The sequence below is a fragment of the Paramormyrops kingsleyae genome, chromosome 19, assembly GCF_048594095.1.
Source record: "Paramormyrops kingsleyae isolate MSU_618 chromosome 19, PKINGS_0.4, whole genome shotgun sequence".
In the NCBI taxonomy this organism is placed as follows: Eukaryota; Metazoa; Chordata; class Actinopteri; order Osteoglossiformes; family Mormyridae; genus Paramormyrops; species Paramormyrops kingsleyae.
In genome coordinates, this window is record NC_132815.1 from 23012195 (window position 1) to 23027335 (window position 15141).

The 15141-nt window shown below is 41.3% G+C and overlaps 1 protein-coding gene and 1 long non-coding RNA gene across 2 annotated transcripts in view; one reads left to right on the forward strand and one right to left on the reverse strand.

Moving 5' to 3' along the window:
- Positions 1 to 15141, reverse strand: part of kif26bb (kinesin family member 26Bb) — a 97068-nt gene that overhangs the window by 14036 nt on the left and 67891 nt on the right. Inside the window, exons 6-9 of the mRNA XM_023806725.2 lie at positions 7894 to 8124; positions 7587 to 7680; positions 3432 to 3694; positions 2668 to 2851 (exon numbers count right to left, since the gene is read on the reverse strand). Coding sequence (XP_023662493.2) covers positions 2668 to 2851; positions 3432 to 3694; positions 7587 to 7680; positions 7894 to 8124 — 772 coding nt within the window. The remainder of the gene's footprint in view (positions 1 to 2667; positions 2852 to 3431; positions 3695 to 7586; positions 7681 to 7893; positions 8125 to 15141) is intronic.
- LOC140580951 (uncharacterized) lies at positions 370 to 4802 on the forward strand. Its single transcript, XR_011984088.1, has 3 exons — positions 370 to 463; positions 3445 to 3637; positions 4512 to 4802. It is a non-coding gene; the product is annotated as an uncharacterized lncRNA (long non-coding RNA).

Below are 15141 nucleotides of genomic sequence, written 5' to 3' on the forward strand. Positions count from 1 at the left end.
GTCCTTTCCCTACATGGAAAATAAAGGCTTTTCAGTGAGAAAGTAAAAAAATAAATAAATAAAACCATGAAATACAAAACATTCCTTACATCAGCGGTGGGCAACCTTATCTGCAAAGGGCCGGTGTGTATGCAGGTTTTTGGGGTGACCTTTAGGTCAGCTGTTCAAACCCAGGTGTGAGGACTCTACAGCCAATCAGTCCTCTAATTAGTAAACTAGGGCAGGGGTGTCAGACTCCTGTCCTGGGGAGCCAGAGTCCTGCACATTTTTGGGTTTCTCTTCATTTAACACACCTGATTCAACAACTTGTGCTAATTTTCACACAGCTCTTAAGCTGAATCATTTGTGTGGGAACAGGGAAAGAGCTAAGCTACACAGGGCTCCGCCCCCCCAGGAATGGAGTTTGACACCCCTGAACTAGGGAGTTGCAGTGAAAACCTGCATATACAGCGGCCTTTTCTGGGTAAGATTGCCCACCCCTGCCTTATATTTGACATTAACTGAGAGATATAGAAGCAGAGTGGTTTGGTGTCAGCTATTCTCAGGTCAGGGTGTCACATGCCCTGCGCTGAAACACGCTGTTCCACATACACACAATGCTACTTTTTTTCCCTTTAATTAAAAGAACATGAAGCTACATGAGGCCTCCTAGTTGTGCAGGCCTGGTGCAAGTGGGCAACCAGACCACAGCCTGGTGCAAGTGGGCAACCAGACCACAGCCTGGTGCAAGTGGGCAACCAGACCACAGCCTGGTGCAAGTGGGCAACCAGACCACAGCCTGGTGGTCTTTTTACGATAACAAGAATTAGTCACATCCTCTGGAGGCAATCTGCAGATTCCGGCTGTAGGTGATTGGTGTTCAGAGGGTTGAAATAAGATGTTTAGGTGTTTTTTTTTGAGACTTTTTTTAATATGTATGTTTATAGTCACTACTCAGATCTGAAATGCATTATCAAAATCAGCTTGAGCTGCTGACATAGGCTAATGAGATATCCAGGAGGATGCAAATTTGAAGAAACTGCTACAGTACCACAAACATAATTTAACCTTTTGTAGTATGGAAGAGGAAGTCTTAGAACGCAAGCCATCTTAAGGGGAATATTTTTCTGTGAGTGCTCAGTCCATAAAGAAATGCTGACTGAGACCTTTCTCCCCTCTGGAGGATTCCGAAATATAACCTCTGCTAGGACAGACTTATTAACAAGGATGATTCTTGCTGGAAATAACAGAAGAAGAAACAGAATTAAATAAGATTCCAATTAGTTATACAGTAGTTATTTTCAAGCATCCCTGGGCCCTCTTGAGGCCATCAGCATATCCAAACTCAACCTTACACTCTAAAGTCCTGTTCACACCTGGTATTGACATGCACCCTGGGTGATCGGATCAGCACTAAATACAGGTGTGAACACACCCAAACCGCATGGAAAACGAATCAAGATCCAATCGCTCAAACCACATTCGAGGGTGGTTTGGGATGCATATGGAAACATTCTTATAGCAGTATCAACGCAAATGTGTCCTGGGTCGCATTGAGGGACCGCCTACTCAGCTGATGTCCGCGAGTACATACGTATTCTTTAGACACGCAAATGGTATCGAACATATGATTTATGTCAGAATGCAAGCCAGTGCAGAGTGGGCAATTGTGTACTAAATTGCAACAACGCATCTTTTCCTCTACAACACTAAAAAATACGTGTGATTTTTCTGGGTAGTTGGTTTAATATCGCACAGTCGCGACCCATTCAAATGGAAACGTTGTCAGAAGTGTGCATCATTAATGTTCCATGCAAATTCGTGAAAAATAAATAGTGTAAGAAGTGATTTATTAAAGATGTTTTGAAATTTGCAGAGATCATATTTAATGCGTACTTTGATGAAGCTATCTTATTTATGTCAAAGCTACTCCATACTTTCTTAATATTAGTGAACCGTGCCGGCAAAAATTACATGGATGCAAAATTAAAGCGTTAGCGGTAAGAATGTGTTCAATAGCCTAGATAATGGATATATTAATAAAAACATATAATAACAGCGTGATAATTTATATAGTTTTATATCGAGTTGTTCGGGTGCTTGAACTCCCGGTCAGAAATTCAGTCCGATCCCAGCCCTGACTAACTCGCTTCTTTTACTTAACTTTTTCAGTCAGACATGATTCAGCGTATCAGAACCTCTTCGATTTTCATCTTCATTGGTTATGAATAAAAGCTGAAATATTATCATATGCCAACCAACACAATGCATTACAGACTGAACCCTTTGCCCTGGAATAGAAAAGTATTAGCCTAAGCACTGAAAGAGTTTTTTAATACGTAAATTTGTGTTGTGTTGATGTGGCATAAGAATGCATGCCTGCAACGTGAAAAGTTGAATGTTATTGTGAAAAAATATTTGGAATTATTTGAGAAATCACATGTGCATTATGTGAAATAATATTTTATAATAATCACTGTCGATTGAAAGTCACAGCGATATTACGAAATGCAATTTAAAGATTATACGCAGAAGATAAACGTTAGCAAGAAACATAATACCAATTATGAGGTGAGATCCGATTACAAGTGATCAGTCGAGACGCAAGCGGAGATGCATCTTAAGGCCAGGTGTGAATGGACGTATTTAGTGCTGTCCACTTAATATCAGATCACCCAGGACACTCACTGCCGCCCTTCCCGGCCTTCTCCATGCGGTACTGGTATATGTGCAGGGTGAAGAGCATGTGTGACATTCGGTGATCCTCCTCGCTGCAGCCGGGCCTGCTGCTGCGCCGCGCAGCGATGGCAGCGTCCAGGAAGAAGGCAGCTTTCTCTGGGGAGGGGGCTCTCAGCTCGCTCTGGTTCTGGAGCTGGGGTGGGTTGGAGGGGTTGGGTGAGTGGGGGGGTCATTAGTACGAAAATAACACACTTCTTGTACATTCCAATAACACGTCTTAATTACTTAGAGGAATAAATTGAAAGTTTATTTCTTTTACTTTCAATGCTGCAGTTATGCTCCTGAATAATTCATTAATATTAGACAGTTAAATAAAGTTTCATCCTTTCTTTCCAAATTTATTCTCAATTACCATAACAGAATGTGCTTTTTCATAAAGTAGTTTAAACGAAGTTTATCAACATATCATTAATCTTAGGGTGAACGTGACAGATCCATAGCAGTATACCACAACCATGTGCAGTATGTTAGAAGCTTGGAGGAACTGGTAGGAACGAGTTAATGTACATTAGCTGTTAAGGAAGATTAAATGGATGAGAAATGGAGAAATTACATGTTTATTTCTTATTCTCAGGATAGAATGACAGATACGGTATCTACGCAAAAACTCATGTAGCCAGTTTACATTAGCATTTCATTTAACATTAAGGACTTTCTGAAGATGACAGAGGCACAGAAAGTACTTCTCATTACAGTGAGTAGCATTGTCTAACCTGCATTCCGCAGATGGGGTCCTCACAAAGGTAGATACCAGGACTCTGGTCGTCCTGCAGGCTGCCTGTTGCTACTTCAGACAGGAGATCCCTCAGGACCTCGTCCCGCCCCCAGACCTCCACAGCAGACACGCGTACGGAAAAGCGTGACCCCGTCTTCTCCTTCCTCTCGTTGATGAGCTTGAAGAGCCAGGAGATGGCACAGGGTATGATTCCGAGATTCTGCGTGGAGTCGTCTCTCCCGATAATGGTGTATGACTTTCCTGTAAGGCATGGTGATAGGCTGTCAGTCCTAAAAAATGCCTAAAAAACGTGAATCTCACTCATGATAAACCATGAGATTTCACACCTATGCTCAGTATATGTTACAGCCTTGGGAACCAAAACTCATTCAGTCCACAGAAATGGTTGTTACTTATAAACGTATCGCATACACCTAGTAAATGTTTCAAATTTGCTCTTCAGTTAATCACATGAGAAAAACAGCAGCTTTAAGACCTTCACTGAACCATAGGCCAAGCCATGTTGACTTCTTTGAATTGCCTGTCCTGCCAAAATATCTCCATGATCGACTTAAGAAATCTAGGACATTATAAACAACATACAAGGCCCTGAATAATGTTTATCTATCTATACAGTATATATATGTCCATTTCCCTTATGCTGTCCAGGCTTAGAATTAATATTTGGTTTGTATTCTGATTAATTTTGTGGTTAAGAATATGTGGAACTGCACAACTTTGAGTACATTAATTTACCGTGAAAACAGCTACGCTTATCTTAGATGAAATAACCACACTTTTCACAGCAATTTTCAGTTTGGCTGAGCATTTACCCAATTTTGCCCAATCTTCAAATGCAGGAAGAGATAATTACATGCTGCAATTAAATTGCTCAAAGGTATAGTAAATGCAATCAATAATTTGTCAACCCAAGCGATTGGCCATTTTTTAGAACTCCGTTATATTGCAGATACTGCTCTCTGTGTTAATTAAATTCTCCTGCAATTAGATCTTGCAGTCTTTTGACATCATCTAGATGGTGCTATAGCTGAATCCATTTTATTTACTCTACTAACAGCACTAAAGCTCAACACAAATCAAAAGAACAGCCACCATTTCAGGGGCCGCATTTCAAGTCAGAAGCATTTTTGGTGCATGAATTATCGGACTGAAGGCTTCCTCATTACCGTACCTCATATCTTACCGATCTACATTTTCATGCATATTTCATTAAAGAAGATCTGGTGAAATATAATGTTCAGTGGCAGTGGGCCACTCACTTCCTTCGGCTGAAGACTGTATATGTCAATCAAACATAAAATAAAAGAATGTCTTGCGTCACTTGTGCTTTGCTATCAAGATCCAGCAAAGATTCTAAGGCATTACAACTGTGAAAGTCAAAAAATACATAGTCATTAGACATTTTGTGAGCAGGCACTATACATTTATTATTAATGACAATTTTATTCTTTGCTTAGTCTCTTCATCCTCTCCTGTGATCTAACAATGTTTCACTTATCATTCCTCATGATGCTCAATTAAAATTAAGTTTCTCTTTTGTACTATGATTGAACTCATTTGCCTGTATATACTTACAGTAGATAAGTGACGCTATGCTTTTTCACATAGATAAGCAGGTACACACACTCAGATACACATATACATTTTCACTTGATCTTCCACACACTATTATAAAATTCAGCTCTTATCGAACACAATAAAAATGTGATGAAGATACACTGCAATTCTTCAGTGAGTTCTTCGGCATCTTCAGCTGAAATCAAGCCTGACAGCCATGCATGTAAACATTACATTGAAAGTGAGGCAAACATTGCACTCAAGTTCAGGACAAAATACAAGGAACTCCCCAAATATTCAAGTAGGGGACCTGTCACTATGAGCTGCGTGATGTAGGTTGGGCCCCAGCCCCCGTGGACTGGCCTAGTTCCACTGATATGGGCCACATGCAGCTGTGCACATGTCTGCAGACAAGGTTGATCTAAGGCAGTGTTTCCCAACCCAGTCCTCGGGGAATCCCGGACAGTCCACGTTTTTGCTTCCTCTCAGTTCCCAGCGCACCCATACCAGGTATTCGGTGTTCCTGATTGACTGGGAGCTGGGAGGGAGTAAAAACATGGACTGTCCAGGGTTCCCCAAGGCAAGTTTGTAACTTGAAATGTTCGTAAGTTGTTATTCAACATCATGTTAAGGGTGTACGCAAGAATAAAGAACTAGGATGCTGGGAGTACACACGCTACGCTGCTGCACGGTGGGAGTAGAGGGCAGAAGTCGTACTAGGAGGAATTGGCGTGCAGAAAAAAAAAATTGATGTTGCGGACAGGAAACGGGAGCCCAATGAACACAATTTGCACTTACAGTCCTCCTTCGTTCGTATGTCTGAAAGTTTGTAAGTTAAAAGTTCATAAGTAGAGGAGCGTCTGCACTTACATTCATTCTCACACACAAAACTTAATCATACACTTTTATCCAGTGCACACTCATGATTTGTTTCTACATAAAAACATACACATATACATATTTGCTTGTACATACAGCATATTGCTAACAGAAAACACAAGTGGGTAACATTGTTATTTTATTTTGCTTTCACATAGCCAGCTTCTGCGACAAATCCATCTTTGGCACCTCCACAGACGCCCTCTCGCATGTCATACATGCCCTAAACCACCAGCCCCCACATGTCACTCTGACCCAGATCCTTCAACGAAAACACCACAACGTCTCCTTCCCATCTTTTACACCAAAGGCCCATTACTTGTAAGACCCAGGCTCCTTAAAAAGATTAATGTCCTTTTCTACATGGTAAAAACCTCTTAAAGATGCTCAGCGATTCCATCAGTGTAATGTAATGTAATGTGGGAGAAGCCTGCAGATACAATTACACCCTCAACTCGTTTTTATTATGCTGAGAACCTCCATTAAAGAATAAAAACACTTTATTGCACGTTGACATTTTGCCATTGTCTTCAGTAATCAACTGTATGTTTTTAAAACCTTCATAAATCACAGGTACAGATTTATTGCCAATCCATTATGTTTTTCTCGTGCTGATGGACTTCTCCTGCCCTTGTCTTATCAGACAAAGATGGCAAGGCAGAGTGCAACACTGATTTATTCAGCTTAACCATCAAGGCTGAGTGAAACAAGATCCGCTGTTACTTTAAGTACTGTAACAGTTAATTCCTTCAAAGTATGAGTGGACGAGGGTCATTCCTTTGGCATCATTAGTGGATATGGAGACAAAGAAAAAGCAAATTCATCGTCACGAGGGGAATGGGAAGCACTTAAGCAAGATAAAAGCCCTTAGCAGCACTTATTTCTGAAAAAAGTAAACATTCAGTCACCCTCCAACAGCTGGCTTCAGTCTGTAACACACTCACAGCCACGGGGACTTCAAAGCGCCCCCTGGGCCGGTGATGAGAGGCTGTGGCCCCCAGAGCAGCGAAGATACACATGTCAGCAGAAGAGCGCTTAGAGCATCCGGATGAATCAGACATTCCAACAGTGAGGGGGCCGAATGCCTTTTTTAAAGGATCGTGAAAAATTACAAAAACAACATTCCCCAGGGAGACAGGGATGATCGCTGAAATCCGTAAGTGGGACGCACTGACAGCTTCAAGATCAGCAGTAGAAGGTTTGATTGTTTTAAACATAAATACATCCATCAGTCCATCCATCATCCATAAACACTATGCTGGCAGTATAAATAGGTATAGATAATTAATTTTTTTTACATTTTTTGTTTTCTCAATTTTTCATTTATATGCCCATTTTGTACCGTGATTATGTGCTTTACAAGCTTAACTATTTGGCATAGAAATCTGGCAAGTGACAGCTAAAATAATTACAATTAAATTTGCATATAGAAAGACAGAAATTTCAAATATTAATGTTTAGATTGGAGAACGATAAAATATACTTTGGTATGCATTAAAAAATAACATGTATATAAATGTACGGTGTTGAACGTAAAGTATGTCATTATAGTGCCATCAACCAATCAAGTTTGAAAATGAAATTAGATTCTCATGGTAAGGAAAATTCACAAAGAGCTGGAAGCAGATTCTGACCATAGCATAGAAATTGTGCAAAACCAGAGAAGCCACAGTGTAAACACTGCACACACACTCACCCAGCTTTGTGTGTCCAAAACAGAAAACGCAGCCGTCTGCTCCGTTGACCACAGACTGGATGACCTCTGCCACGGTGCCCGCACACACCTCAGCCTGGGCAGGGGGCAGCAGGGGGAGAGGGCTAAGTATGGCAGATTAGACCTTACAGCATGGCACACACTTCCAGATAGGTATCAGCATCAGTACCCTAACCCTGCTTTCCTGTTAGTACTGGTTCAGGAACTCCAGGCCACAAATGGAACAGCTTGGAGCGAGAACAAAAGCCAGGGAAGGGGGGGCTTTAGACAGCCCTAGAAATAAGCAAACCTGGGACGCCTCGTGGGGGAAGGTGGCATCAAAGGCAAACATCCTGGGGGGCACCTGGTTGCCGACAGTGCGCTTCTGCGGGGAGCCATGGGAGCCATGGGAGCCATGGGCCGCGCTGGCCACCGGTTCCATTATCGTCACCTGCTTCTTGCGTGGGTCCACTTTCAGGAAGGACCGCGACTCGGACGTCTCCGATGGCAACAGCGGGCAAACCCTCAGCATCACTTTGACCTAGACAGATTTTTTTTTTTAAAAAAAAAGCTTTAGCTTAGTCAGATACTCCATCATCTTAATTTTATCAGAGGATTTGGACATTAAAGCAAGTCTTTTCATCATCGGCACAAAAACCTTCTAAAGAACAAAGCTTTTCTGGTCTTCTGGATGTCAGACATTTTTTAATCTTCAATGGGGTGTGAAAGATCCGATAAACCCCCTGGTGCTTGCAGTCATTGTCTTGTTCTTCTTCACTTAAAAATGAGATGGCAGATGTTCAGCAAAAGGAAAACTGGTGAGATGCTCAAAAGGGTGCTAGAAGCAGCCTCTACACAGCCTGCTGCACCTGACACAGGAGTGCAGAGCAAGAATGGCACGGCTCTAAACTCCAGCTGAGGTCCACCTTCATATGACAGGTCCTTCAGAAGGTCAGCCAGCACAGGGACAAACGGTGAAGATGAAAGTCCAGACTCCCAGTGCATCCAAACCTGATACAGTGGGGAATCATGGCATCCTGTGATGAATGCAGTGAAAAGGCAGCCACCACAGACCTGTGTTTAGATGTACACACTGTCTGGACATTAAAGTCTGTCTCTATCACTCTCATCCACAGCACAGATCTGTATCTTCCAGGCCCCGACCACCAGCCGTCATTCGCACCATGCATTGATCTGTCTCTTTATCGCACCTGCTTCTCTAGCCTCACCTACAGATGGGCAGCTTTGACACATTCATCCATATACCTGGCAGACAAGATTTATAACTATTTTTATATTTTCTCTGTTCAAATCTGCCGCATTACTTTAAAGCAGCAGATCTGCGATATTACGTACTCCATGGCAGGGGTACATCTGGAAAATGCTGCCTGTGTTTTGATGAAAAAAACAATTAATTTGAACCCTTTACAACAGCCTCGAAGAGAAAAGGTAGAATTTAAAGTCCTCTGTTTGTTATAGTACATTTACCTGCTGTTGCAGTTCCAGGACTATAGGAAATGTACTAGCGTGGCGTCTCTCCATATGACAGAACGATTCTTGGTGTGGAATTCTGGGTAATAGCCGCGCTGAAAGATGCCCCTCACTAGACAGGATACAGATGGCATCTTCCTGAAGGGCTAAGCAGCCCAAGCTTACTCTGACCTGAAGCTACACTAAATCGGTCCCCACAGATATTGCTTCTGACAGTGCTGCCCACTGATATATTTGTGTAGCAGTGCTCCCTTTTAAAAGTAAATTTGCCTGTGTCTGTGTCACTCTCGCCATCTGTTCACAATGAAGAACTGCAGCTTCCCCAGATGAATGGCCACATCATTCAGAACTGTTCATTTGTCCATTAGGTTTCCATCAAGTATGTTTTTTTTTTTTTACACAAGACACAGATGAGAAAAAAACAAGGTAAACCATTCCTGAGTTTATAAGTGAATACTGAATAGAACACTTATTTAATATTTTAAGTAATAAATATGGTTTTAGACTAGGGCACAATGCATGTTTTAAGATTCAGATGACCATGTTAGCTGGGAATGTAGAGGAAAGACAAAAGCATAAAGAGAGATCGGTAACACTTTACGAGAAGCCACACAAATAACATAGCATTATACCATTACTTATGTATTAATTAACCACAAACTAAATCTTAGTTACATACTGATCTCATGTTAATTCATCATTAATGCATGTTTTATCTCAGGCAGTTACTATGTTTGTTACTATATCGAATTCTGTAAAAATTTGTGAACTGCTGAAGCAACAAGTCATGAATAACACAAGTGAAATACTGATCTCATATTCGTTCATCATTAATTAATCATAATGCATCTTTCATTACAAGCAGTAACTATATTTGTTACTATATCTGTTAATCCTGTAAACCTTTGTGAACTACTGAAGGAACAAATAATCAATAACACAAGCTAACGTTTGCCCACCATTAATGAACTGTGACACACCTTTTGTCTGAAGTAGCAACTCAAGTTCGTTCAGAATATGTTCAGAATTTGTACTTTAGTAGTAACTGAGTTATTACTAAGTATCTGTGCCCTATCGTGTAAAGTGCAAACAAAAGATTTATGGATTTCAGAGTAAAGGTGTCTGACTGGAAACCTTTTTATTATTTATTGTCCATATTCAATGTTAGGCTTTCAGGAACATCCACTAGCTACGCATTAAACAGATTAAGATTTGGTTATTATACTTTGGCGCCGTCAAGTCAATCTGGATTCCTGACGAGGCACAGATTAAGTTGCTTGCATCGTAAAATATTAACATTGTGTCATACAGTCTAACATGAAAACAATCACCGTTATTTGAAAGGTTCATTTGACTACCTTTCCAGTGAAATTTCCATCCATCCATCCATTTACAGGCAGGAACTAACCCTGGGCAGTCACCAACGCACTGCAGGGTACACACACTCACACAACTACAGGGCCGATTCAGACACACCAATCAACCTAACCTGCACGCTTTTGGACCGTGGGAGGAAACCGGAGCCCCCGGCGAAAACCCACGCAAACACAGGGAGAGCGTGCAAACTGGGACCGACCCCAGGACCAGTGCTAACCAGCACACCACCCTCCAGTTATTTTTATGAGCACTTAATTATTCAATATCATATAACAAATATTATCACATACCTTTCAACAACATGTCCCTGTGCTCTCTCCCTGCTTCAGTTCCATAGCTTCACTTTCCCAATTCATCATCTCCATCTACAGCTGCTATCAGCAGAACATTATCTATCCCTGGGTTTTACTGACCTGGGGGCTGATATCACTCAGCAAACCTTTCCCAGGGCTTGGCTCAGTTGTCCCACACTGCACAATGTCATTATTTATTAGTCATGCAAGATGATTTAGAAAAACACTCTGGACAAATCAGTGTTAGTCTGCAGGTTACTTTCACTGCTTGTCACTGTTGTTTATTTGCATAAAAATACAAAGATGCATGACACATTGATATGGGGACTATTAAGTCCTCAAATTTAGGTTTCCTGTTTTCACGGGGAATGTTTTACCCTGTGGCAGGTATTTCTACCCAGGTAGGGAATTCAGGGCTGGGGGGGGGGGGGTAAAAACTATTGAAAATGGAGGTCCTGTGGGCCACACAGAAAGCATCCCTGAAAAAGTGACATAAAGAAGAAGAAATGAATGAAGACTTTAATTCCAGCATCATGTAGGAAGATAGGTGTTCTAAGTTCGAAGTATATAGCCTGATTTTTAGCTCACAGTAACTCTGAAGTTATGGGCACAATTGAAAATATAATTGGACTGGAATTTATTCGAGAGGAAAGTTTTACAATGTCAGTAAAAAAGGCAGTGTTCAAAGGCATTAGCTAATAACTTTTGTAACTTCTCTCCTAAGCTAAAGTGATAAGGAAAATGCCTTTGTCCTGGTACTTCTAAATTTGTATGAATTGTTTGAGAGTGGAGGTCTTCCTACAATATGCTCACATCCTGGAATTTAAATTTCCCCAACTGTCAAGACCAGATATATTGCAAACATTCTTGTGATATGCTTGGGTCCTTGTTTATTTTTATTGGATACGAGCAGGAAAGCACAAATGGACGTGTAGTTGATAGAAAAAGTGTGTTTACACTTCATTCAAAATAATAACCTGTGCATAATGGTTCTTTATCTGCATGTCCAGCCAAACCTCAGGCTCAAGTATCCAGATTAACTAAGGGGAATAATTAAATGCAGTCATGATGACTGGGAACATTTTGAAATCCCCAAACACTGTAGTTTGGATGAAGTTATGGAGTGGATGACATTCCAAAAACATAAAGATTGCCATTGGTAGAGAGTGTGGCACTGCATTCAAAGATTGTCTTCAACTCTGTGAACTTGATGCGAACTTCATCTCTATGGATACTTTTCCATGAGATGAGATATTCAGAGCCTCCATATGTCAGTGTGCGAGATGAAGGACTCGAAGGCCCAGTGTTTGGCGAACAAAAGGAGTTTATTGAACTGAATGGGAGCAGGGAAACAAACAAGACTGCAAAGGGTCAAAACGAGAAGGCGAGCACAGAGAAGGACACGGGCGGACAGGACGAGCGACGTCAATGACCGGACTGGGGCTGACGGGACAAACAGGTACTTAAATACAAAGGCTATAAAGGGGAAGCAAGCAACCGGCGTAGCTCATCAGGGTCACATGAGGGAGGAAACATGAGGGAGGAAACAGGAGGGCCAGGCGGACATGACAGGCAGGACGTGTATATATACACACACACAGTGCCAATCAAAAGTCTGGACACACTTGCTTTTAATGCATTTGTCTGTATTTTAGCAATGTTATTCAAGGCAATGAAGTAATACATATCAAATATTGCTATGACCAATAGAATTGTTCAGCATCTCAAAATTTCCTCAAATTTTAGACTCTTCAAAATAGCCCCCTTTTGCTTTGATGACAGTACTACAGACTCTTAGCATTCTTTCACCCAGCTTCCAGATGTAGCCACCTGGAATGTTTCTCAAACAACTCTGAAGGAGTTTCCACAAGTTTTTGGGCACAAGTTATCTACCTTGCTATTACTCTTTGATCCAACTCATTCCAAACTCTACAGATCTGTAGGGTTTAGGTCGGGGGATTGTGGGGGCCTGGTCATCTGTCACAGCACTCCATCTCTTTCCTTGTTCACAAGATAATACATTGCTTACATAACCTCAAGGCGTGCTTAGGCTCATTATCATGTTGAAAAATAAATGATTGTCAGTAGGTGCATCCAGACAGTAAAAATAAGCAATAAGCAATGTTTTCAGATTATACTTTACCTGCAGCTAAATAAATGTTCCTCTTCCTAAGAGCCATTTTTCCCAAATCATCCCAGACTGAGCCCCACTTTCAGATTAGGGCACCTGATGTGATCACCTTTAATCTGCCAGCTGCTCTCAGTGATATCCTGACCTACGTAAGGTTTTACCAGCCAAAAAAGAAAAGCGCATCACTCTGTGGCTTTCCAAGAGCCGTCTGCCTAATTATGGCAAAACCTAATTACACAGGACACTCCTGGGACTCAGAGAAGCCCATTACTCAAAGGTTACCCTGAGATGAACTGTAAACGTTCCAGGTCTCAGGAAATGGGTCACGGGGGACTGGCAGCTGGAAGAAGCTGGAGTCAGAGGGCAGAAACTGAAGAGTCACATCTTGGTAAAGACCTGCTGAACTCAGTCTGCTCCATGACCACAGGGTAGCGCAAAACAGACCAGGTCTGCTCGGGGTGGTCTCAGCTGTCCTCAGACACAATTCACTGCCCTACAAGTACCTACATCCTTTTAATGATTTTGTTATCTCTTTTTTAATTAAGCATTTTACTTGGAATGCTTTAATATGCTATATATCAGGGCTCTTCAAATCTGGACCTCGATTCCAAATCCAGGCCTTGTTTTCAGTTCTCCCAGGTAGTTAGTTTAATAATTACTGACTCTGATTGGTCAGAGGCTTCACACCTGGCTCACAGGTAAAGGAAGACTGGAAAACCAGCAGTGCTTGGAGCTCGAGGACCGTGATTTGAATAGCAGGGCTATATATAATCAGAGGTGGAAATTTCAGATGCAGAAAGTAAAAATCCAGACCAAAATTTTGTTTCAACCAACCAGTTGAGTATTCTGTGACTGCCACTCTTTGTACTCAACTGGTTGGTAGAAACAAAATCCTGGTCTGGAGTTTTACTTTCTGGACCTGAAACTTCCGCCTATGTATATAATGTCAAAATATGTCAATCAATAAAATGATATGACAATTATTATCATAAAATATAAATTTTCAGAAATTGCACTTTAAAACAAATCAGATTACAGTTCCTGTGGTTTTCATATTATACAATTAATAATTCTTAGATAATTAAGACTTTCCTACTCAAAATACATCTGACATTTCTAACAAAAGAGGAATGAAATATTGAATTCCTGTATCGCAAGATTGTGTGGTGCCGCAGAGCTCTTATAGCTTTGACTTATTAGAAATAAGAGGTATTAAAAATTGATTTGGTTTGGAGGGCAATTTTTCCCAGTGCAGTTTGGCTGCTGGAGATTTGCTAACTCTTAGCGGCGTGTGAGTCAGGCTTCAAGGGAGAGGAGGGGAGGTTAGGGATGATTTTGGACTGAGCCAGTAGGAATATGACGGAAGCAAAGGAGACTTTACTAAGGTCCCAGTGCAACTGAACTGAAACAATTATTCATTAATCATATCAGTCAGCGAACGGTAATGAAATGGTCTAATGGAACACCTAAGAATAAATCCTGCCATTAACTTTAAAACAGGATATCTTTACCAAATTAGTTTTGTTTAGATTAATTAAGATCAGGATTAATTCTTTAGATCAGTGTTTCCCAATTCGGGTCCCCTGGGACCCAAAGTTGGTCCACATTTTTGCTCCCTCTGAGCTCCCTGCCAGACTGTCCACATTTTTGCTTCCTCCCCATCTCCTGGTAGAGAGGCCAGTAGGGAGCTGGGAGGGAGCAAAAACGTGGACTGTATGTGAGTCCCCGAGGACATGTGAGCACCTTTGAATGTAATACATCTACAATGGGGACAAGAGGTTCTGTTACTGCGCAGATGAGCATTACAACAGCTAAAATGTGTGATCTAAGTGTGACTGTTGGTGCCAGACATGGTGGTTCCAGCATCTCAGCCTCCCTCCTGGGATTTTCACACACTGTAGTGTCTAGAGTTTACGGAGAATGGGGCAAAGTCCTCTTGCCAAAAACAACTTGCTAATTAGAGAGGTCAGAAGAGAATGGACAGTTTGGTCAACCCAAACGAAAGGTCACCAGTGCAAAAAGAACAGATGAGTACAGCAGTGGTGTGCAGAGAGATTCCTCTGAATGCAGAAGTCATCTTTCCTTGAAAGAAGTTCAAGAAAAATAGGGTCCTGCTTGGTACTACATAAAGGTACTGCACAGGATATAATTTTTATATAGAAATTAAATTGGCAAATCAAACAAATTGAGAAACAGCCACTAGCTAGTCATCAGAACAATTTGATTTAAAAAGAAAAATGGTTTAGTCCATAGTCCATAATTCATT